The sequence below is a fragment of the Hemiscyllium ocellatum genome, chromosome 2, assembly GCF_020745735.1.
Source record: "Hemiscyllium ocellatum isolate sHemOce1 chromosome 2, sHemOce1.pat.X.cur, whole genome shotgun sequence".
NCBI classification, from domain to species: Eukaryota; Metazoa; Chordata; class Chondrichthyes; order Orectolobiformes; family Hemiscylliidae; genus Hemiscyllium; species Hemiscyllium ocellatum.
Genome location: NC_083402.1, coordinates 51644995 through 51669423, shown reverse-complemented (window position 1 = coordinate 51669423; position 24429 = coordinate 51644995). Strand labels below are relative to the sequence as shown.

The 24429-nt window shown below is 40.7% G+C and overlaps 1 protein-coding gene across 1 annotated transcript in view; it reads left to right on the top strand.

The window, feature by feature from the left end:
- The first annotated feature begins 413 nt into the window (after positions 1-413).
- Positions 414-24429, top strand: part of LOC132825818 (ATP-dependent Clp protease ATP-binding subunit clpX-like, mitochondrial) — a 34177-nt gene continuing 10161 nt past the window's right edge. Inside the window, exons 1-8 of the mRNA XM_060841329.1 lie at positions 414-594; positions 2850-3001; positions 3844-4006; positions 7077-7229; positions 9085-9249; positions 14340-14428; positions 15102-15266; positions 23544-23840. Of these exons, the coding sequence (XP_060697312.1) occupies positions 414-594; positions 2850-3001; positions 3844-4006; positions 7077-7229; positions 9085-9249; positions 14340-14428; positions 15102-15266; positions 23544-23840 (1365 nt within the window). The remainder of the gene's footprint in view (positions 595-2849; positions 3002-3843; positions 4007-7076; positions 7230-9084; positions 9250-14339; positions 14429-15101; positions 15267-23543; positions 23841-24429) is intronic.

The following is a 24429-nucleotide window of genomic DNA, read 5'->3' as shown; positions in this document are numbered from 1 at the left end:
CGAGGCGTTAATTAAGTTGATGAGTGCAATGAAAATTTCCTGGTGTTGTTCTTGATATACGCTTAAATTTTCTTCTGGCAATGAAGGTTCCTCTGGAGGGTCTGGAGCCACGATGTCTATGGGAGGATTTCCTCAGCCACAGAAAGCAGGCCATAGAGTCACAGAGTCATAGACTTATACAGCACAGAAACAGACCCTTCAGTACAACTTGTCCATGCTGACCAAATATCCTAACCTAATCTAGTCCCATTTGTCAACACATGGCCCATATCCCTCAACTCTTCCTATTCATGACTGTGCAGCAATGCACAGCTTGGATCATATAAGTTCACTGATGATATGACTGTAGTGGGACTCATTACCAGGAAAGACAAGTCAGCATACAGAGAGGAGGTGCAGTGGCTAACGGACTGATGCAGAGCAAACAACCTGTCTCTGAATGTGGACAAGACGAAAGCGATGTTGTTGACTTCAGGGGGGCATGGAGCGACCACTCTTCACTGGACATTGACGGCTCCCCCGTGGAGATCGTGAAGAGCACCGAATGTCTTGGTGTCCACCTGGTGGAGAATCTCACCTGCTCCCTCAAACCAGGTCCATAGCCAAGAAAGCCCAGCAGAGTCTACTTTCTGCGTAGCTTTGGGAAAACCCACCTCCCACCCCCCATTCTCACCACATCCGACAGAGGGTTCATTGTTGTTGTTTTCCCCCTCTTTGTGAATTTTATGCCAGGTTCCTCTGCATTGCAAACCAGCCATCCAGACAGCTGGGATAATTAGCACAGTGTGAATGAAGTGAGTCAGAGAGGTAGATATATTGAAGGTGGGAGATTGATAAAAAAAATTAGCTTTGAACTTGAGTGAAAGCATAGCATTTGTGGATAATCATCTCTGAACAATCTAACAAGAAGCTGTGAATCTGGTACCTCTCAGATAACCATATACAGTTGTATTTAATTCAATAGAATTTTACAGAAATTTGATGACAGTTCTTGACTTTGTCTTCTGTTCAACCATCCTGTCTTGAACTCAAACTCTCAGATGTAAAATCAAGCTACAAAAGATTTATAACACATCTATAGACTGTTGATACCTGTTTTCATATTTCTAGCTTTGTATCATACTCTAATTTTCTCCAAATCTTTATTGCTTTTTACATTCCGATCAGTCTTCTGACCTGCCACAAATATTTGTGAAATTGTACATTGTTAATTTAGTACAGTGATGTAAATTGTTGGATATGCATGTAGAGTTTTTTCATCTTATTTGTTGTGATTTGGGGTTTCTGGTTTTTGAATTTGTAACCAGTGGATTTTCTATGTGTACAAATGCAACAATTAACCAGTAAGTATTTCTGTAGCTATGATGATTTATTTTTTAAAAATAACAATTTTGAAGTCTGGCTTTAGTGCAATTTTTATTTATTTAGATTGTTATGTGACCGAGGATGGTGAATTATGGTGCCTCGAAGTTTGATTAGATTAGATGACTTACAGTGTGGAAACAGGCCCTTCAGCCCAACAAGTCCACACTGACCCGCCGAAGCGCAACCCACCCATTCCCCTACATTTACCCCTTTACCTAACACTACAGGCAATTTAGCATGGCCAATTCACCTGACCCGCACATCTTTGGATTGTGGGAGGAAACCAGAGCACCCGGAGGAAACCCACACAGACACGGGGAGAATGTGCAAACTCCACACAGTCAGTCGCCTGAGTCGGGAATTGAATCCGGGTCTCTGGCGCTGAGAGGCAGCAGTGCTAACCACTGTGCCACTGTGCCGCCCATGGAGAGTTTGTTGGAGAGTTCCGGAACTTCATGTGTTTAAGCTTAAGGAAGTGCCCAGTTGGCTGGATAGTTGGTTATGATGCAGAGTGACACCAACAGTGCAGGTTCAATTCCCAAACTGGCTGATGTTACCATGAAAAATTCTCCTTCTCAACCTCTCCCTTGGGTTAAACTAGTTATCTTTCTACAATGAGAGAGCAGTCCTACGGTCAGTAAGACCATGGCAACTTTTCTTTTATATTTGTAAAAGCTCTTACACTCTTAATTTGTATTCCTTGGCTACTTTACTCTTTTTATTAACATTTTGATGGCTCTTTGCTGTTCCCAACCCTCAGATTTACAACTATTCTTTCCATAAGCGCAATGTTCTGCATTTTGCAATGACCTAAATCTTGGAATGTTAATGACAGTGAAACTGTTAGCATTCAGTGTCATTTCCTGTCTAAATCTGCAGCAAAAATGGAATCCATGCATGCACGGATCAATGCAGGAATCCAGAAATCTTTGGTGGTTATTCTATATTTCGCTACAGTGTGCACTGCTGAAAGTTCCCTTGTAAGCAATCAAGTAGGAATCAATGAACTGACAAGAACTTCCACATGTACATCTGTACTCACGCTATTAAAAACCCTTGACAATGTAATATTCCATTACTTGTGTTGTAACTGAGATATACCTGCCACACTAAGTTCATAATTACTGTTAATTTCTCTTATGAAAACAAAATTTACATGTTTTTACTTTTTTTAATGTTCACATGCATAACTACAAGTATAAAAAAGCTTGCTTCACTTCCTGATATTCCACCTGTGGGAATACTTCACTATGATTAGATGCTTGGCCCAGTTAATAAGATCATTGATACTCAGTGCCAGGAGATGCCCTTGACTTGGCACTACATTCAGTCTGACAATTGAAAAAGTGGAAATCCATGCCACATAGATTGCTAAATCCTTTTTAGCATCTTCCTCCAAGGGATAGCATTGAATAGTATAACTTTACCAAAACTGAAATCCAGACCATGCCATACTGTATTGAAGTGTTTTTGTCTCCTTCTAGATTCCACACCATTTGTAAAATGCAAAAACTGCCAACACTTTTTTTTGATGGTGAAATCAAAGGAATCTCCTGCAAACAGCTACAAAGATGTGGAATTGTTGTACACAACTGATAAAAGTGAATGTCAAATGAATCTGCCGACACCAAAGGAAGTAAGCAGCATAGTTTTATTTTATGTGTTGTTCTATTTGAACTTTAGTTCATTGGAGTATGTCTGCTAACTCCTGGTGTTTATGCTGGTCCAAAGTGGGAAGCCAGCTGGTGATGATTGAAGGAGGCAATATGACAGTTCTATCCATTTCTGCCCCATCTATGTTATGTATGTGTTAATTATCATGAAAAAAAAGACATTCTGTTCACTAATCCCATTGTTTTTCAATAGCAGGTCCTATCTGGAGCCTTCCACAAGCTTCTCCATCTAGCAGATAGACAGCGAGTTATTTTGACTGGCTGATTTGAAATAACTATGGAGAAGCCGGTGTCCTGTCACCATATCACCCTTTACTTAGATGTGCACAGTACACTGGCTGTGGCCAGCCTGCTCAGAGTTTGTCCTTGAAGTCAGGAGACTCTCTGAATCCCCTGTTAATATCTTTCAGCCGGGACTCCCTGTTTGGCCCAGGTTAACAACCCCAAACAAGGATCTCATGGTCAATAAAATCCACCTAGTTCCAATCACTAAAGTGTGAAATGGAGTAAATACATTATTTATCTTGCAGCTGTTAAATTTTGATTGATCTTTATGTTTCTGATATTTCTAGTTTTGTTCAAAGGGGTTTCTGAAGAAGGGTTTTGCCTGACTCAAAACGTTAACATTGTTTCTCTTTCCACAGATGTTGCCAGACCTGCTGAGTTTCTCCAGCATTCTCTGTGCTGGTTTCACATTTCCAGCATCCACAGAATTTAACTTCCATCGCAGATTTGCATCTGGCTTCCAGTTTAATGGCCTAGTATTTGATAGCTGTATAAATTTGTTAAATATCTTCGGTTTCAGATCCATAAATTTTTGGATCAATATGTTGTTGGTCAACATGAAGCTAAGAAAGTTCTCTCAGTGGCTGTCTACAATCACTACAAACGACTTAACAACAACATTCCTTCTGAAATCATACACCACACTGATGTGTACAGTAATAGATACGCCAGCTCATCTAAAGGCAAGTTTCATTTGGGGTTTTTGATCTTTAATATAGTAAAATTAATAATTGGCCTCAGCAAAATCAATAAACTTTTAATCAGCTTTGTTTGAGACATTTAAATTAAAAAGCTTTGTAGTTACATTAGAAAAGCATGACTCAGATTTAATTTTGAGAATGTATTAACTAATTAGTCCAGGGTGACAGTAAAGGTTACATAGAACATAGAACATAGAAAAATACAGCGCAGTACAGGCCCTTCGGCCCTCGATGTTTCGCCGACCAAAGTCTACCTAACCTACACTAGCCCAATAACCTCCATATGCTTATCCAATGCCCGCTTAAATGACCATAAAGAGGGAGAGTTCACCACTGCTACTGGCAGGGCATTCATGAACTCACAACTCATGAAAGGAAAGGAAAGAAAATGACTTGTTCCTGATCACTATAAAAGGGGATGCTGCTTCTACTGCTAGTGCATTGGGGTTAAATTGGGCCCCATCTTTTTTTTATGCACTACACAGCCATATAAGGTCTCAAAACAGTATTGTGCAACATTCCATCACACAAACAGACAGATCATAACAGATGTTATGTTAAGCTGCTGCTCCCGTTTTGGAATTTCCCACATCAACAAGTGCCCTGCAAGATAGAGAATAGGGTGGAATCTTATTGGGAAAAATGCCCCAGCCTATTCAGCATGTCACTATAACTCAAACCCTCCAGTCCTGGCATCATTCTTGTAACTGTTTTCTGCACCCTCTGAAGTCCTTCTTCTAGAAGAGCGATGAGAATTGTACATAGTATTCTAAAAGTGGCCTCACCAATGTCTTGTTCACCAGCAACATGACATCTGAACTCCTACCCAATGTTCTGCCTAATGAAGGCAAACATGTCAAATGCCTTCTTCATTATCCTGTCAACCTGTGACTCCACTTTCAAGGAAGTATGCACCTGAACCCCCAGGTGTCTTTGTTCGGCAACACTCTGCAGGTCATTGACTGTGTATGTCCTTTCCTGGTTTGCCTTGGCCTAACTGCAACACCTCACGTTTATCTAAAGTAAAGTCATAGTTTTCTGCAGGCCTCAGTCAAGTCAACGGTATAGCCTTCACTCAGGGGCTTTGGAGCAGTAAGTCAAGGGCAGTTTCCAATACTAGTCCAGTTCTTGCTGAGGATGGTCAGGATCGTTTTCAGTTATGAGATGAGGAACCAAAGGACTGCCAATGCAGAATCCATCTTTACCTTTTCAGGCTGATGGTGGGCTGATTTACACATGTAATGAAAGAGAAGAAGATGAAAATGGATGGCACAGCTCTTAATGTTTGTGGAGGAGGAGAGATGTGAGTGATTAGTCAGTGCAGAGGGATTCCAGGATTAGTGGTGCCAGGGATTAGCGTGGGTGAGGAAGAGTGGGGAAGATGTTGCAGGCAACAAGAGTGGTAGAGTATTGACCCGGGTGGGAGGTGAGTACAGTAGCAGAGATAGAGTGACTGTGTGGTATTGGACAGTAGGAAGCACTTCTGCTGGCAGTATGGAGAAGGCTAGTAACATACTTCCTAAATTGCTGGGCTTTCTTTCAGTTGGCTCAGACTGCTTTACCCAGGTGGCAAACTTGAACCAGGCTGGCCATGTTGGTTTTGGAGGAAGAGGAAGTTCCCCCAGTGCACTTCCCCATCCAGCAGGAGCTCCAGTTCACAAAATAGGTTGTCAATTTCCCCATGTCTGCCATGTCCAGGGCAAATGCCAAAAACCCTGCAGGGCACCTCTGGACTGCCAGGGTATTTCCCTGTCAACCTGTGACTCCACTTTCAAGGATGTGTGCACCTGAACCCCCAGGTGTCTTTATTCGGCAACACTCTGCAGGGCACTACCGTTGACTGTGTATGTCCTTTCCTGGGCATTTCCAGGTGCACAACGGGTTTTTAAAGATGACACCTGTGCCAGGGTTGCCATTCAGTTCTGGTCCAGTGTGCGATGCATTGTTCTGGTAACAGCACGTGGTAAGATGGGGTGGAAATCAGACATGACACTCACCATGCAGCTGACAACAGTAAATTAATGAGGCAAGTTTTGTAAGATTCGGTAAGAAAACTCACTCAGCCTCACGGCAAGAGTCACTCCACTAAACATGAAACAGCTTGAATTTATCTGAAAAAACAGAAAATTCAGCTTGTAGTGTGGTAGTGAGTCATCTGCTTTATGTTTAGTTGATCTGATTGAACAACTGTCAGTATGTGTGAGCTGTGAATCAAGAGTATGAGGATTGCTGCGTGTATGACTGGTACATCAGAACATATAAATATTGGGAACGAATCTTTATTGATAAAGATTATTGTTGGATGAGTGACAAGGTCAAGTGACTTGATTGGATGATGAGGTTAGTAGTAAGATATCCCATTTGAGTTTTGCTCTCTCTATTGCACAAATACCAGATTTTTTAAAAAATTGTCATGTTCATATTCTAAGAACTATACTGCTTGCATTGAGCTTTGCTACTTGCTCCCATTGCCCACTGGCCACATGCCTCAAATACTTTCTGTCCACCTGCAAATGCAGAATGTCTCTCGTCATTTCTATGACCTGTACCAAAGTCTCAAGCACAGTGTGAGAAAACCCTTGTGCCTGTCCTGTTGAATGTTGTGCTATTCTTCAGATCATTAGTCCACAAAATCTGGTCACAAAGGACTCTCCATCATTTACTTCAGCTGCAACATGCTTTCTGGTTATGCACTTACGTAGCACGTCACTTGTGATATTGAGTGCCTTGCAGATATGCAGCTCCAATCTGCAGTACATGTCACAGTGAATACACACTGTGATAACAGGGACTAGCAAGTTGAATCAGTTTAATGCCTACAAAACAATGAATGTGCATGTGTTAATACTGCATTTTCAGTGCTTGCTTCTATAGATTATGCAATTGAGCATCTCACCATACCCAACAAAAATTTAATTTATAATTCCATCTTATACTTCATTTATAGATTCATTGCTAGATTGAGGATTTTTTTGCCAGAATATCAAAGCAACATGAAAAGCATTGCTACAAATTTTTTTTACACAAGTACTCATCTATATCTTTCCAACAGAACTGCTTCAATTAACAGGATTGATTTCACCCTCACCTTATTTATCGCAACATTCACTATCAAGGAAAGGTTTCCGCAAGAAATTTGACTCTGATCATGACTCTGTTCATCTAGACAAAAGTAATATCATACTGCTTGGTCCCACTGGCTCAGGTATGATGGACTTTCATTAGTTTCAGAAATACATTTCTAATTATGCTATCAGTTGAATGTTATCTTTTGTTTCAGTGGGCTCAACGTAGCGTAAAGATATTTGCCTGTAAATGTAGGTTAACATCAAGCTTGAATAAAAATCAATCTGGCATGTACCTTGAAAACATTGCATTTGTATGGGTGTCATCACACTCCTAGCAATGGAAAAGTTTCACATCCAGTTAATTACTTTGGAGTGTAAGCAAAGCAATCACTTTGAACCTGGTAACATCCCAGATCAGAACTGAGAAGAATGATCTATTAATCTGCTTTTGATGGTATAATTGAGGGAAGCATGTTGTATTGACTTCCTGTTGTATTTTGAATGGTGTTGTGAGGATTTTTCATAAAAATTCAAATCATTGGAATTTATTGATGGACAACTTTTTAACATTTCATTTAAAACATAGTGCAGCATTCCCAGAAATGTCAGATTATCTACATGCTCAAAGAATGGAATCTGAATTTACAATTTCAGAAGTAAATATTGGAAAGAATAATCCAAGGCAAAATGTCATTTCCAGTTTCACATCAGGACTGAAATTAAATCTTACCACTTTCATTTCTTTGCAATGTCACAGTAGGTCAACATTTACTCATAATTTTAGTCACAAATAAATTATTATGCTCCTATTAAACTACTTTGTCATCTGTTTATCTAAGACAGTAACCTAATTGAAATAAATCAGTCATACCTTTGTTAGAATGATATGTGGAGAGATTTAATTTTCCCAGTGCTACAATCAGGTGAGCACGGGACCTGGCACTGGAATCGACGGCTGCTTCATTGGCAGAGGCGACATCAGTGAGGTAGGCCAGCAGTGAAAGATGACGCCTGAGGATTGGTAACTTCATTGCCGTTTGAGTCTGATACTGGTGGTGATGGAAGGATATCACAGCGATATTGATGAGATTGGCCCAGTGGCGCAAGATGCAACTCTGACATTGGTGTGCCGGGTGTAGGGGCCAGCAAGGCAGTGGTGGAGGAGAATCAGGCCAGCAGTGAAAGATGGTACCTGAAGAGTAGTGGCTTCAATATTATTTGGGTCTGGTGTAGATGGCAGTGAGGCAGTGGAGCAGGGATGGTGGCACAAGCATCTTTGATGATGAGCTGTCTGAGAATGGTTGCACTCTTTGTGCTATATCTTTCTATTGTTTTCTTAATCTTAAAACTATTCAAAATGGTGCTGGATCATGACAACAGTAGAAAAGCTTTTCTCTGTATTTTACTGTTTCTCTCACTGTAAAATACACATGACAATAAAATCATTCATTCAATAAAATCAAGAGCTTTATCATAAACCAATTAGTCTACCATCCAAAAACATTAACCAGACTTGAGATTGCTTGCTTCCAAAATCAGATATTTTCAGACTATGGCCAGAGACTTCAGCAAAATCTAATGATTGTTTCATATAACTAGCATTATGGCAGCCAGTCTGCTGCACACAGCAGGGGGAAGCCTGATATGGGGAATGGATTGAAGTATTTAAAGAAAGCTCATACTTATTTAATATGTGGGTGGGGAGCATTGTAGTTTCAAGTGGAACTTTAGGCATAAATCATGTTTAAAAGTTGTAACATTGGCAGATGATGGCCAGGTGTATGTGCCAAGCTTGCCTGATGTTGCACTGGAGGTCTTGGTTAAGCATTGGGAATGAGAAAGGAATTCTGCAATCTTTATAAGCAGATTGTGGGAATAGATCACAAGACATTCTAACCAGCTGCATCTCCAAAGAGATTTTCTTATTTATGAAATGTTCTTATTTATTGATAGCTTTATTTCACTGTCAAATCTTTTGTTGTGTTTTCATAGGGAAAACATTGTTGGCTCAGACTTTAGCCAAGTGCTTGGATGTACCATTTGCTATCTGTGACTGTACTTGTCTAACACAAGCTGGATATGTTGGTGAAGATATTGAATCGGTTATTGCTAAGTTACTGCAGAATGCAAACTTCAGTGTTGCAAGAGCTCAACAAGGTATCATCATTCTTATTTTTGCCACAAAGTACATCACACTCTGTTACTGAACCTCTCCAAAAAAAGATTAAGCTTATTGGTTTAAACATGACCAATTATTCACATTAAGCAACAGAAGACATATACAATTCCTTTATTTTTCCTGAAAACACATCTGCTCAATTTTGTTTGAATGGTAATGATTATATTGTTGCTCACTTTTCATTGTTATACAATATTCAAAGTGAGATTATTGATTAACAAGTGTTACGATGTTTACAAAGCTATTTAAATATATAAATATGTAAAGATTAAACTTTTAAGATTGGTATTATCAATTCAGGACAAATAAATCATAATCAGTAACATATGATAGAATCTCAACATCCTTCTTACCTAAATTATGCAGATGAACACTCCTTCATTGTTATGTATAATTGTAATGTATGTTAGGACATTTAAGAGGTGAGACACGTTAGCACTGCAACCTCCCACCAAAATGGGCCATTAATGCTAAGGGCTCTGGCCCGAAACGTCGAATTTCCTGTTCCTTGGATGCTGCCTGACCTGCTGTGCTTTAACCAGCAACACATTTTCAGCATATAATGCTAATGGTCAGATAGCAGATGGAGTCAAAAAGTATGGCGCTGGAAAAGTACAGACTGTCAGGCAGCATATGAAGAGCAGGAGAATCAACATTTTGAGCATAAGCTCTTCATCAGGATTGGCCCTCAGATGCTGCCTGACCGGCTGTGCTTTTCCAGCACCACACTTTTTGACTTTGATTTCCAGCATCTGCAGTCCTCACTTTCTCCTGGACAGCTGATGGATAAGCATAGCCTGAAGTTGTGCAAAGAAACACGTGGAATCTGTAATACCGCTGTCTCCATGGGAATGGGCCAGGAAGCTGAATTTGTGGATGGGTCTGGAACCCTGAAACCCTCTGAAAGAGTCCATTAAATCAGAAAATTCAAAGGGTGCTGACTGACTTGAACTTCATAAATACCCAGCAAAGGTTTGAGGATTTAAAATCTTCTCTAATTTCTGGGAAACTGTTAAACTGACATCCCCCTATCAATTCACCACTGATCAACCAACTATCCTTCCCCCTACTCGCTAATCACTCGCTAACCAGAGCCCCATTTCTCAACTCAACCCTGCCACACTTTCTCCTCACCCCAAACAGAGTGATATTACTCCCATCTCCCACTGTTCTCAACATCCTCCCCCTTCATAGAATTGACAGGGGAGAGTCAGGGTGGCGGATTTATCATACATTTTGTTGGGCGGTTACACAACCTTGTATTCTATTGCCAGGAACTTTGAAGGAGAAGTGATTGATCCAAATTTTCATGATATTAATGGGGAAAATGGGATAGATAGGAACTATTTCTAGTGAACAGTCAGGCAACATCTGTGGAGAAAACAGAGTGAATGGTGTAGATTTTTGTTGAACCATGAACCCTTTAAAATGGCAGGTGGGTTCTAAATTTGGGTTTCCAACTCCATATATCCCTACCATCCTTCATATCCCACAGCACATTATGCTCACTTACCCATCCTCCAATGCCTTGCACAACTTCCACCCATTCTCCCAATGAACCAAATGCCCCATACCAGGCTATACCTCTCTACTCATTTCAGTAATGGCTCTTCATGCTTGCAATGCCAAGCTATGCTCCGAAAATGCATAGTAAATCTTGCCTGAGAGCCCAGAGATCTACTTGAGTGCTGAAATTACTGAACCCTGAAGATAAATGCTGAGAGGATGTTTCCCATCATGGGTGGATCTTGGACCAGAGAGTATAGTCTCAGAATTAAGGGGTGCTAATTTAAGACCAAGATGAGGAGGAATTTCATCTCTCAGAGGATTGTGAGTCTTTGAAACTACTTACTACAAGAGCTGAGGGAGCAGAGTCCTTCTGTACATTAAGGGAGGATAGATAGATTCTTGCTCAGTAGCTGAATCAAAGGTGGTGGGGAAAGGGCGGAGAAGCAGACTGAATTTGGAACACGCTCGAGTGGCTGAATTGCCTTCTCCTGTTCCTCTTTCTTATGGTCTTATAGTCTCCCTGTGGAAAACAATGCTTCATTGACAGCTTTGGTTCTGACCTCTTCTATCAATTGCATAATTTTTATTTACAGAAGTTAAAAGAGATTTCAAGTGCCTGGAACTTTAAAAGGTCTGGATGATCAGTGCTTTTATTTCCCTGTGCTGAAAGGACTATTTAGCATTTTGAAAAGTTATGAATAAATAGCTTTTTAGAAAACTCTTTCTAAAAAGCTTCTTGTGTATGTATCCTATTGTAATAATAAGATTCATTGTCTCAATATAGTAAATCAATAGGTATGAAAGTACTGATTTGGAGTATCACAGGAATTGGGGGTGAGTGGAGGAGTATTGCTTAGCATGCATGGGGCATGAGAAGCCAGAATGGTTGGAAGATTCAGCATGAGGTGGCATGCATAGGGCATAGACATGTGTGGGAGGATAGGTAGTGAGGACTAGAGGCCCTTACACCCAGCTTATGAGAATACAAAATCAGTGATGATTCCACACTTATCTGCATGTAGAGGTTCATTCTAAATACCAGCTTTTGAAGGGAGCACACTGCCATTCAAGGCTGTGAAATGTACTTGTGCCACACCAGGGATGGGGAATGCCACCAGTTAACTCTCTATAGATGCCACCTGACCTGATGAATACTTCCAACCTTTTTATTAAAATTTCCTGCATCTGCAATAGTTTGTTTTTGATGTATTCCTTTTGGTTGGAATGTTTAAGGTGGGGATCACAGTCTAAACCTCACAACCAGACATCCTTAGGAGTGAAAAGTGGAAATACTTTGGCACAGAAAAGGATGTTAGAAGTTTGGAATTATCTTCTGCAAAGGAGAAGTGATGTTCAATAAATCATTAATTTTAAATCCGCAATTAGAATCATAGAATCCCTACAGTATGGAAGCAGGCCAGTCAGCCCATCAAGTCTACGCCAGCCCTCCAAAGAGCATCCCAACCAAATCCAACCTCTACAATATCCTTGCATTTCCCATAGCTAATCCACTGAGCCTGCACATTTCTAGACACTATGGACAATTTAGCTTGGCCAATCTAGCTAACCTGCACGTCTTTGGACTGTGGGAGGAAATCCACACTGACACCAGGCAAATGTGCAAACATTTGATGGTCACCCAAGGGTAAAATTGAACCTGGGTCCCTGGCACTGTGAGGTAACAGTGCTAACCATTGAGCTACCGTGCTGCAGTTGAGAGATTCTTTTAACCAAAGGCACCAAGGGCAGATAAGTGGGGTTATATCACAGGTAGATCCAGACCTGATTGAATAGTGGTGCAGGCTGCAAATTCTAAACAGTGGTTGTTCCTGTGTTTCTAAGCCTGATGTAGAGTGGGCAGTTGATTGGGTTGAGTTATCTATTGATCTAATTTCAGATTAGGATAAAGTAAAAATATCTACATTTAAGGCAGCAGCCTTCAGAAGAGGGTTGCTAACTCTGGTTGGATGTATTCTTGGAGAATTTATTGCACACATCCCAATATCCTGCTGTTGGCCAGCCCATCATACATTTTTTTATTGTAACCACATTTTCCCATAGTCAGAAGTCACACAACACCATGTTGTAACTGCACGGGTTTATTTGAAATCAGAAGTTTTCAAGCCCATTCCTTCGTCATATGAAGTCTTGTGATTTCAAATAAACCTGTTGAACTATAACCTGGTGTGGTGTGACTTCTAACTTTGACCACCCCAGTCCAACACTGCCACCTCCACACATTTTCCTATAGCAACTGGAAAGCATATGAACTTTTTAGGATGCAATTAGATTATTATCGTCTGTCAAACAACCTTTATTTCCTTGAACAACATTATATTTTAACTCATAAACAAAAATGCTCAAAGAAAATGAAAATAAAATTGTTTAACACTCCAATTATTATTTTTCATTAAATTTCCTTGCAGCACTGTCCTGGAGATTAATAATTGGTTACAGGAGGGTTGGCAACTTGACTTTAGTTGTGCCGTTAAAAATTGTCGATTTGACAATCAGGTCCCACAAATAGCTACCAGCAGCATCGGTAACCCCAGCTGTGATCAGTTGCAAACAACTTTTTATAAAAAATGGTGCTACTGCAGTAATGTCCATGCCTCTGCACCAGGGGACCAATCAAGTTCCACCCGTTCCTGAGGTGTGTAATACCATTGACCATTCTTGTGATGCATTGATGGAGTCTCTACTCTCCACCAGCAGGTCTGGGTTTAAGTCCTACCTTCTAAAAGCACTCTTATGGCTCAATGGTAGTATCCTTACCTTAGAGTCAGGAGGCCTGGGTTCAAGTCCCACTTGTTTCAGAGGTGTGTAATAACATTGCTGAGCAAGTTGGTTAGAAAATAGGTATAATGATGACAAACAAGCATTGGTCTCATTTATTGTTTATGCAAACAGACCAATATCTATTTCTGACACATGTTTTGGATGCCTACTGATATTACGTGCCAGACGGTCCCAGCACAGAATGAGTACCCAATTGCTGTATTTTTACTTTCACTCCATAAAATGTTAGGTTGGCAATTGAGAGTACTAGGAGTTTGCTGATGGACTGTATATAAAGTTCATTATACCTTTAAGAGTATTTAATTTCGGGGATCTTGCTATCATGTAAAATGCAGTGCAATGTTCACTTCATGTAATAGATTTGAAACAGGAAAGAAGGGAAGGCCTACTTATTCCCAAACTCTCTCTCAATCCATTTCTGCCTAATTTCTCCTTTCTCATCCTCTTCCCCTCTGTCTTACCGATAACCCTTGCAATAGTCCTGCATGGCTAGGAACTTGTTCACTGGCTGCCAGTGCTCAAATTTTCAGTTCTTGTTCATCGATATGCCACAAGTAACAGTGAAACATTTAGAAGGACTAAATTAAGTCATTAACTTATTTCTCAATGTCAGCATTGGAAGCTGAACATCACAGGGGTCATTGCCTGTAACGAAGGAGTCAAACTCAATGCATGTAGTACTGCAAGTTATAATGTTAGTGTTTCATATTGAGATAGTACTGTTTTTGAATATTTATTTATGTCTCTTTTATGCCATCAGGAATTGTGTTTCTTGATGAAGTGGATAAGATTGGAGCAGTTCCAGGAATACACCAGCTTCGTGATGTAGGAGGAGAAGGTGTGCAGCAGGTGAGTAATAAGAAAGCTTTTCATGATGAGACAGTTAGCCTGAATCAGAGAATTTCTTAACTCAGCCGAACAAGGTGGCGAGAATATGGAAATTCAAGGTCATTTTACATGGACAGAATGTCGATGTTTTGTGACGCGGTCACTCAGTCTCTGCTTTGTTTCCTCAGTGTAGAGTTGACAAACTCTTCTGAATTCCATATTGGATTCATTGGTGATTATCTGAGACTTACTACCTCTGTTTTTGAATTAACTCATAATTTATACCTCGGTTTTCTCCTTTCTGGAGAAAAACATCCCACGATATTCAATCTTTCATGATAGATGGAACCTCTGTTCTGGTATCATTCCAGTAAATCATCCGAGTAAATCCAGGAACCTTCCTCAGTTTCTCAATATTCTTCATATAATACACACACCAGAGCTATGTACGGAAGTAACAGACTGCTGCTTCATCCATGTCAAAACCTGGGAGCAGTTGAGAAAGAAACCTCTGGACCCTGGAAAATTAACAAAGTAACAATTGCTCACGTGTTTGTTAGTTTTATCATTTGGGCTTACAAGGTATCTTAATAGCTCTTCAATATTGTGATTTGCAATACAAAGTGCAGATAACCTGAATTGCAATGTTAAGGGCCTGCAATGGGGAATATTATACTGGTACTTTTTTTTTCAGGGTTTGTTGAAAATCATGGAAGGAACGATCGTAAATGTCCCAGAAAAGAGCTCCAAGAGATATCGTACAGATACCATTCCAGTAGACACCACCAACATTCTCTTTGTTGGTTCAGGCGCTTTTAATGGATTAGACAGAGTAATCAGCAGGAGGAAAAATGAAAAGGTCCATTCTTAACTCTGCCATACTAAATGTTCTTTCCAACATTCTTGGTAAATTGTTTGATAAGTCTTATGATTCTACCAGAGTAATTCTCACAGCCTATATAATATCTAAAACAGATTATTCACAGGTTTAAGATTTAGGTTTAGCACTAAGATCAATATAAGGGGGCTGGACTCCAGAGGGTGGAGTCCTCACACTGAGTCTTCGGGATCCATCAGGTAGTAATTGCAAATATGTTTGGTGAGAGTGCTTTCAAATTGCTATAAGAAACAAAATATATTTATCTGTTGTCCCTTGGTCTACTTTTCTCTGACACAAGATTAACCTTTTCTCTTCTCTTCTAGATGGCATGTGCAGTGACTCATGTATTTCTTTGCCCTTACATTCAACAGTCGGTGCTCTAGGTTGTTTCTCTAATTAAGACCTTCTTTTGTTTTATGTGCCATTTTGTTAAAGACCGAAGAGAAGTTAGATTCCACAAAAACACACTGACCCCGTCAGATAAAGGCATTCCATTGGATGGTAACTCAGAATACAAACACTGGAACCCTTGTCTCTTTTTGCCTTAGTTTCTTAAAATGACCTTCTACGAAACTGATCCTACCATCTGTCTTCCACTTTTTGAACTGATGTCTCACAGCTCTGCATGATGCTAAGTCCAAGGCTTCCATAATTGCCTGCTTTACCTGACATTTGGATAGGTACATGAATAGAAAAGGTTTAAAGGAACATGGGCAAATGCAGACAAGTGGGACTACTTTAGTTTGGGAAACTTGGAGAGCATGGATGATTTGGATTGAAAGGTCTGTTTCTATGACTCTGACTCCAGAAGCTCCCACACTCACTGCTTCAAAACAATGCCTGTCCCACCATTGTCTGTTTGCTAATTAGTTGAATGTAATTTATTAATTTAATCAATCGCATGAATTTCTATTCTTAACCACAATTTTGCTGTGTCTATTAAATGTTGATCTCAATTAGAACTGAAGATTATACACTCCTTAATTAATCGGGTAACTCTATTAGGTATCTGTTAAAGTTTTAGTGTTTTCTATTCATAAATGTTCCCTAACTCAAGTATCCTTAAGGAAGCATTTTACACAGTTCATTATATTAAGCATTTAACAACCAATCAGCTCCTCAAACTCTTGTTTTTATCACTTTTACTGATTTTTTTTCCCAAACTGAGTGCATGTTCTGGCTCCCAGTGCACTTCAAATGGGTTCAGCAATGCAAAAATACATCTCTTTCCCACACTGCAGTGAGCTTCCACACTAGCCAAACTCCCAAACTTGCCATTCTATGCCTGTGTTGCATCTGATGCTCAAAACCTTCTTCAAAAGCAGCCACACCTAAGACTACCCCTGCCATTCACATTTGTCAGTAAGTCATCATGCTGATAGCTCATCAAAGAAAGCACCAGTTGCCTTGCAACCATTTAGCCACTAATTGGCTAGAGGTGGCATTTCCTCCACACAGGAATAGGAAGCCCTACCTGAGTTGCTAGCCATAATTAAATAAAACCTATTATTAAAAATAAATTTACCAAAATATTCTACCAAGTACTTGCCATGAAATTTATAACATTTTGAAAAGATTATCTTTAATATTCTGAGAATTCTTAATGCTTAATATTAACGAGCAGTTGCTGGTTGTAAATAACTTGAACATAGTTGAAAAGAGAGGCATGTTGCTGAAGTTTTTCACCTTATGCTCATCAGAACAAATGCACTCAGCATTGATGTCTGGGCAACAATTCTCAAAGTACGTGGGTGTGTTGGGCAAATCCACTCCTGAGAGATCCCACCTCACTCTGATAAATTCACTCATGAGTGCAATCAATCAGAGAAAATTTGCCCCGTTAAATTGTATGGATTGAAATAGTGAGCAGTGACTCCTTCAACCTCATGCTGGCTGTAGCTTATACTTTCTGCTGATAGGCTAACCATTAAACCTACTGGCAACAAACACAGGAGAGAAGAAACCTTGGAATGTAGGAGCCATGAGTAGGGTATGTAAGTGATAGCAATGAGGGAATTACCAGGGAAACATTTACCCCAGATCATGATCAGGAGAGATCATTAACTGAGTCTAGGATTAGGTGCAGCCATTTGCCAAGTCTGGGAGTTCTATCAAATGGGTCAAGGTTCAGGGAGCATTGTGGGGTATGGGTGGAAATGGGAGATGAGGAGATGGCTGAAAGAGACTTGTGAAGAAAGGTGGAGAATTCCAAGAGGGGAAGGAGGCTGAGGTGGAGAGGGAACAGTTTTAATGTGTTAATAAAATACAAGCACACACCTTACTGGGATCCAAGTAAACTTTAAATTATTGTAGTAACAAATTCCTTGCAAATGTATGTGGAATATTTAGTTCAAAGGTGCATTGGTTCAAGAGCGACAATACTTGAAGAAAATATGGATCCTGCTGTAATGAATAACACTAAAATTAAATCTGGGATTGAGATCTGAGATGCAGCTAAAATAAAGGGAAGTAACTGCCTGGTTAAAATGATCCTACTTTCAAAATATGTGCTGGAAATGCATTAGCTGAGACCTCACTAATTTGTGGAAATTGATTTAGGATGATAACTGTTAGTATGTTGAAGTTTGTGTCAATTATTCTTTAAAAACTTTTGTTGAAAATGAAAAAGAACATGCTATCTGAGAGGTTAATGCTTTCTTGTGGCCTTATATTTATTGATGAATTCATTATTATTGACAGTTAATAAATTACTCTGAATATTACACTGATACAAAATTGATACTATGCGGCTACATCACCTAATAAAGTCGTAAAGGTAAAGTTATTATAGTCTGCTTTAGGGCTGCTCTCATGAGAGAGAGACATCTGGTGGTGATTTAATCTGAGAGTCACCATACCTTAGGTGAGGGGAGAGGTTGAGAAGGAGAGTGCTTCACAGTAACGTCCACTAGTGCAGGAATTGAACCCATTGTATTGGCGTCACTCTTCATTATAAACCAGGTGTTCAGCCAACTCAACCAACTGACCCCATCATCTATTAATTAAGTTAGTGAGAGTGATAAATAGCCATCAAAAACAAAATGTATCTCCCAAAAATCAAAACATAATTATTGAGAGAATCTCCTATTCTCGCAAAATAAGAAAAACGCTGTGTAAGCTTGACAGTCGTGAAGCACTTGACATATTAGATTAAATTACTTAGTGTGGAAACAGGCCCTTCGGCCCAACAAGTCCACACTGACCCTCTGAAGAGCAACCCACCCAAACTCATTCCCCTACATTTACCCCATTCACCTAATGCTACAGGCAATTTAGCATGGCCAATTCACCTAACCTGCACATCTTTGGACTGTGGGAGGAAACCAGAGCACCCGGAGGAAACCCACGCAGACACGGGGAAAATGTGCAAACTCCACACACTGATGCCTGAGGCGGGAATTGAACCCAGGCCTCTGGCGCTGTGAGGCAGCAGTGCTAACCACTGTGCCACCATGCTGCCCATGTAAGTCTGAAATTATTACTCGTTGGTTGAATGCTGTAAGCACCATCTATTATAATGATATCACTTGGAATTGGTTAGGGTAAAGAAGAAGCTTGTAGGAGACAGACCTGAAGCTAAAGAACTTCTGACAATCTGTGCAGTATTGGCAGTTATGTTCTGTTAATTGGCAAGTTGTTGCACTAATACAATAAGTTGAGGTGAGATTCTTGAAGTTAGTTCAAAAAGGTGGATATCCTAGCCCAAACTAGATGACTTCAGGCTTGAAGGAAGCCATACACAACAGTAGGTTTCCTGTCACAATGCAGGTGAACAATGGCAATAGTTGCACCCTCTTCCAACTTGTTTTCTCACTGACAGATTAGCAGCTTTCTGATTGACGGATGAAGAATGGAAGCCATTCTAGTGAGCACTATTAACAATTTATATTTACTTACAAAGTGTCTGAAAAATTTCCCAATGGAGACCACACAAACCAGATGGGGTGAAATTGACATGCTGTTTATTACAAGCAATATAGCTGGAAGAGAAATTGACTAAGGTGAAACAGCACAGACAGTCTGCCCAGATAGCTGAGAATTTCTCTTCCCCAAGCTGAGGATGAAGCCAGCTTTTATAATAATCCTGTACAATAAGGCTAATTAGAAATGGGGAAAATACAATGTATCTGGAAATGGAGTAATCTAGTTATAATTATGCTAATCAGAAAACAGTTATCGGAGGAATGTCCTAATTTTCTACACAAAGCAACATTCTGACAGTGTCGATGGGTCCGGAGCTTCCATTCCTCTTCGCAGATAGGTGCTAACGTTTCCTCTGAATTGGTGAGGTACTTCCATTGTCTTGTCCTGGGAGTAGTGCCCTTGCTGGTGCCTCTCTGTCTGACTTGCTCTTTGTGTGGCTTTGGTATTGCTGGGTTGTGAAACTGCCCTCAAGGCTTTGGGATAGCTGTGGTGTTCTGTCATTATTTAGTGGGTGCTTTAAGTGTATTCCCTTGTCTGTGAGTGCTGTCTAGTTTCGCTTGTCAGCCTGCTTGGTCCTTGCTGAATCATTCTGGGTGTTTTGGTACAGTTTGGCCAATAGTGTTTTCGTGGGCCTTTTGTGGGTTGGTAGGGTGACAGATCTTTTCCCACACAAAGATGTGGTTTTGTATATTAGAGCGTTTTCTCATACCCCAGTTGCAGGTGATCATGCCATCATGTGACACTACTGATAATGTATTCCGACTGATAGAATAACCACTTATGTTGCAGAATATATTCAGCTGAGTTCATATTCTAGCTCTTATGCTTGCAAGAAAAATATACATAGAACATAGAACAATACAGCACAGAACAGGCCCTTCGGCCCACGATGTTGTGCCGAACATCTATCCTAGATTAAGCACCCATCCATGTACCTATCCAATTGCCGCTTAAAGGTCGTCAATAATTCTGACTCTACCACTGCCACGGGCAGCGCATTCCATGCCCCCACCACTCTCTGGGTAAAGAACCCACCCCTGACATCTCCCCTATACCTTCCACCCTTCACCTTAAATTTATGTCCCCTTGTAATACTCTGTTGTACCCGGGGAAAAAGTTTCTGACTGTCTACTCTATCTATTCCTCTGATCATCTTATAAACCTCTATCAAGTCACCCCTCATCCTTCGCCGTTCCAACGAGAAAAGGCCGAGAACTCTCAACCTGTCCTCGTACGACCTATTCTCCATTCCAGGCAACATCCTGGTAAATCTTCTCTGCACCCTCTCCAAAGCTTCCACATCTTTCCTAAAGTGAGGCGACCAGAACTGCACACAGTACTCCAAATGTGGCCTAACCAAAGTCCTGTACAGCTGCAACATCACTTCACGACTCTTGAATTCAATCCCTCTGCTAATGAACGCTAATACACCATAGGCCTTCTTACAAGCTCTATCCACCTGAGTGGCAACTTTCAAAGATCTATGTACATAGACCCCAAGATCCCTCTGTTCCTCCACCTGACTAAGAACTCTACCGTTAACCCTATATTCCGCATTCTTATTTGTTCTTCCAAAATGGACAACCTCACGCTTGGCAGGGTTGAACTCCATCTGCCACTCCTCAGCCCAGCTCTGCATCATATCCAAGTCCCTTTGCAGCCGACAACAGCCCTCCTCACTGTCCACAACTCCACCAATCTTCGTATCATCTGCAAATTTACTGACCCACCCTTCGACTCCCTCATCCAAGTCATTAATAAAAATTACAAACAGCAGAGGACCCAGAACTGATCCCTGCGGAACTCCACTTGTAACTGGGCTCCAGGCTGAATATTTACCATCTACCACCACTCTCTGACTTCGACCAGTTAGCCAGTTTTCAATCCAATTGGCCAAGTTTCCCTCTATCCCATGCCTCTTGGCTTTCCGCATAAGCCTACCATGGGGAACCTTATCAAATGCCTTACTAAAATCCATGTACACTACATCCACTGCTCTACCCTCATCCACATGCTTGGTCACCTCCTCAAAGAATTCAATAAGACTTGCAAGGCAAGACCTACCCTTCACAAATCCGTGCTGGCTGTCCCTAATCAAGCAGTGTCTTTCCAGATACTCATACATCCTATCCCTCAGTACCCTTTCCATTACTTTGCCTACCACAGAAGTAAGACTAACTGGCCTGTAATTCCTGGGGTTATCCCTATTCCCTTTTTTGAACAGGGGCACAACATTCGCTACTCTTCAGTCCCCTGGTACCACCCCCGTTGACAGTGAAGACGAAAAGATCATTGCCAACGGTACTGCAATTTCCTCTCTTGCTTCCCACATAATCCTAGGATATATCCCGTCAGGCCCGGGGGACTTGTCTATCCTCAAGTTGTTCAAAATGTCCAACACATCTTCCTTCCTAACAAGTATCTCTTCTAGCTTACCAGTCCGTTTCACACTCTCCTCTTCAACAATACGGTCCCTCTCGTTCGTAAATACTGAAGAAAAGTACTTGTTCAAGACCTCTCCTATCTGTTCCGACTCAATACACAATCTCCCACTACTGTCCTTGATCGGACCTACCCTCGTTCTCGTCATTCTCATGTTTCTCACATACGCATAAAATGCCTTGGGGTTATCCTTGATCCTATCCGCCAAGGATTTTTCATGCCCTCTCTTAGCTCTCCTAATCCCTTTCTTCAGGTCCCTTCTGGCTACCCTGTATCCCTCCACTGCTCTGTCTGAACCCTGTTTCCTCAACCTTATGTAAGCCTCTTTCTTCCTCTTTACTAGACATTCAACCTCCCTCGTCAACCAAGGCTCCCTCACACGACCATTTCTTTCCTGCCTGATAGGTACATACATATCAAGGACGCGTCGTATCTGCTCCTTGAAAAAGTTCCACATTTCCACCACATCTTTCCCTGACAGCCTATGCCCCCAACTTATGCTCCTCAAATCCTGTCTTACAGCATCATAATTTCCCTTCCCCCAATTGTAAAATCTACCCTGTTGTGCGCACCTATCTCTCTCCATGACCAAGGTGAAAGTCACAGAATTGTGGTCACCATCACCAAAATGTTCACCCACTAACAAGCCCATCACTTGTCCTGGCTCATTACCGAGTACCAAATCCAATATGGCCTCCCCTCTGGTTGGACAATCTACATACTGAGTTAGAAAAGCTTCCTGGACACACTGCACAAACACCGCCCCATCCAATCTACTTGATCTAAAGAGCTTCCAATCAATATTTGGGAAGTTGAAGTCACCCATGACTACGACCCTGTGGCTTCTGCACCTTTCCAAAATCTGTTTCCCAATCTGTTCCTCCACATCTCTGCTGCTATTGGGGGGCCTATAGTAAACACCCAACAAGGTGACTGCACCTTTCCTATTTCTGACTTCAGCCCATACTACCTCCAAAGGCAGATCCCCCTCAAACTTCCTTTCTGCAGCCGTTATACCATTTCTAATTAGCAATGCCACCCCAAAATGCAACACAAAGGACTTGGGGTACTTGTCCATAATATGCAGAAAACTAGCACACAAGTACACCATTAATCAGGAATACTAATGGGATATTGGTCCTTGTATCAAAGGAGATGGAGTATAAGAGTGGGGAAGTCTCATTGCAGCTGGACAAGGTGCTGGTGAGACCATATCTACAATGCTGTGAGTGGTTTTAATGAAAGATATAGTTTTATTGGAGGCAGTTGAGAAAAGGTTCACTAGAATGGCCCCTGGTGTGGAGAGATTTTAAGAGCTAAAGTTAAACAGGTTGGAAATCCAGTCATTGGAATTGAGAAGAATGACAGATGATCTCATGAAAACGTATAGATTCTTAAAGGTCTTGACAGGGAAAATGCTGAGAGATATTTCACTTCATGGGAGAGTCAAGGACCACAGGGCATAGTCTCAGAATTAAGGGGTGCCAATTTGAGACTGAGATGACAACAAATTTCATCTCAGGGTTGTGAGCATTTTAAATCCTTGCCATGGAATTTTATGGACACAGTGTTCTTGTTATGTTTAAAGCTAAGATAGATTCTTGATCATTAGCAGAACTGAGGGGCTGAATGGCCCACTCATGTTCCTGTTTCAAAGGACAGAGTCTACTTGCTAATCAATCACCAGCTCTTAGCTCTTGAAATATATTTTGGGAATTGTTTAAAATATATATTTGCCCTAATGTGTGCTGAAAGAAAGCTTTCAGCGATGTCTGTCTTGTTGGCAGTATTACCATTAACATTTTCTCAATTTAATCTGTTTGAATTTTCTATGTTCAATAAAGCTCCTAAAAGCAAGTGGAAATTAAAGTATTCTGTTTCCTCACTCAGTATCTAGGATTTGGTGCAACATCTAGGCTGGGCGCTGGCCGTCGAGCTGTGGCAGCATCTGGCCTGGCTAATTCCTCAGGAGTGAATGTACAAGAAGAGGCTCAAGAGAGAGACAATTTGCTTAGGAGTGTGGAAGCTAGAGACCTGATCGAATATGGAATGATTCCAGAATTTATAGGACGATTTCCAGTGGTTCTTGCACTACATAGCTTAAATGAGGACATGTTGGTTCGTATTCTGACAGAACCACAAAACGCAATAATAATGCAGTACAAAATGCTGTTTGACATGGATAAGGTATGAAGAAACTTGCTTGACATGGATAAAATGTGCAGAAAACAGAAAAGGAATCTGGGCCTGTACAGATGCAGAGGATTAAATAACTGAATGGTTTAAATCTGAATGTATAGGTCACATTGAAGAAAAAAGGGCATTAATCACAATTACATAAGCCATTATGTTTCAAGCCAGTGGTCTGCTGCTGATAAAAAGAAGCATTGGCATTGTTTTAAAGCAGAACTCTGTGCTACCAGAATTTGGGACTCAGAATCATAGAATGATTACAGTAGGGCATACCATTTAGCCTATCATGTCTGCTGGCCTTCTAAGGAACAATTCACCTAATGCCACTTCCCTTTTTACTCACAATCCTGCCAAATTTTCGTCTTCAGATAATAATTCAATTTCCTTATGAAAGCCTCAATTGGCCTTACCTCCATTGTGCTTTCAGGCCTTGTATTCCAGATTCCAAACACTCACTGCATGGATAGGGTGTTTCCTCATGTTACCATTGCAAGAGAGAGCTTATTGAGAGGAAAATAAATTGTGACTAACATTTGCAATAATTTGAAACTATTAAACCACAATGATATTAAACTGTAAAAGC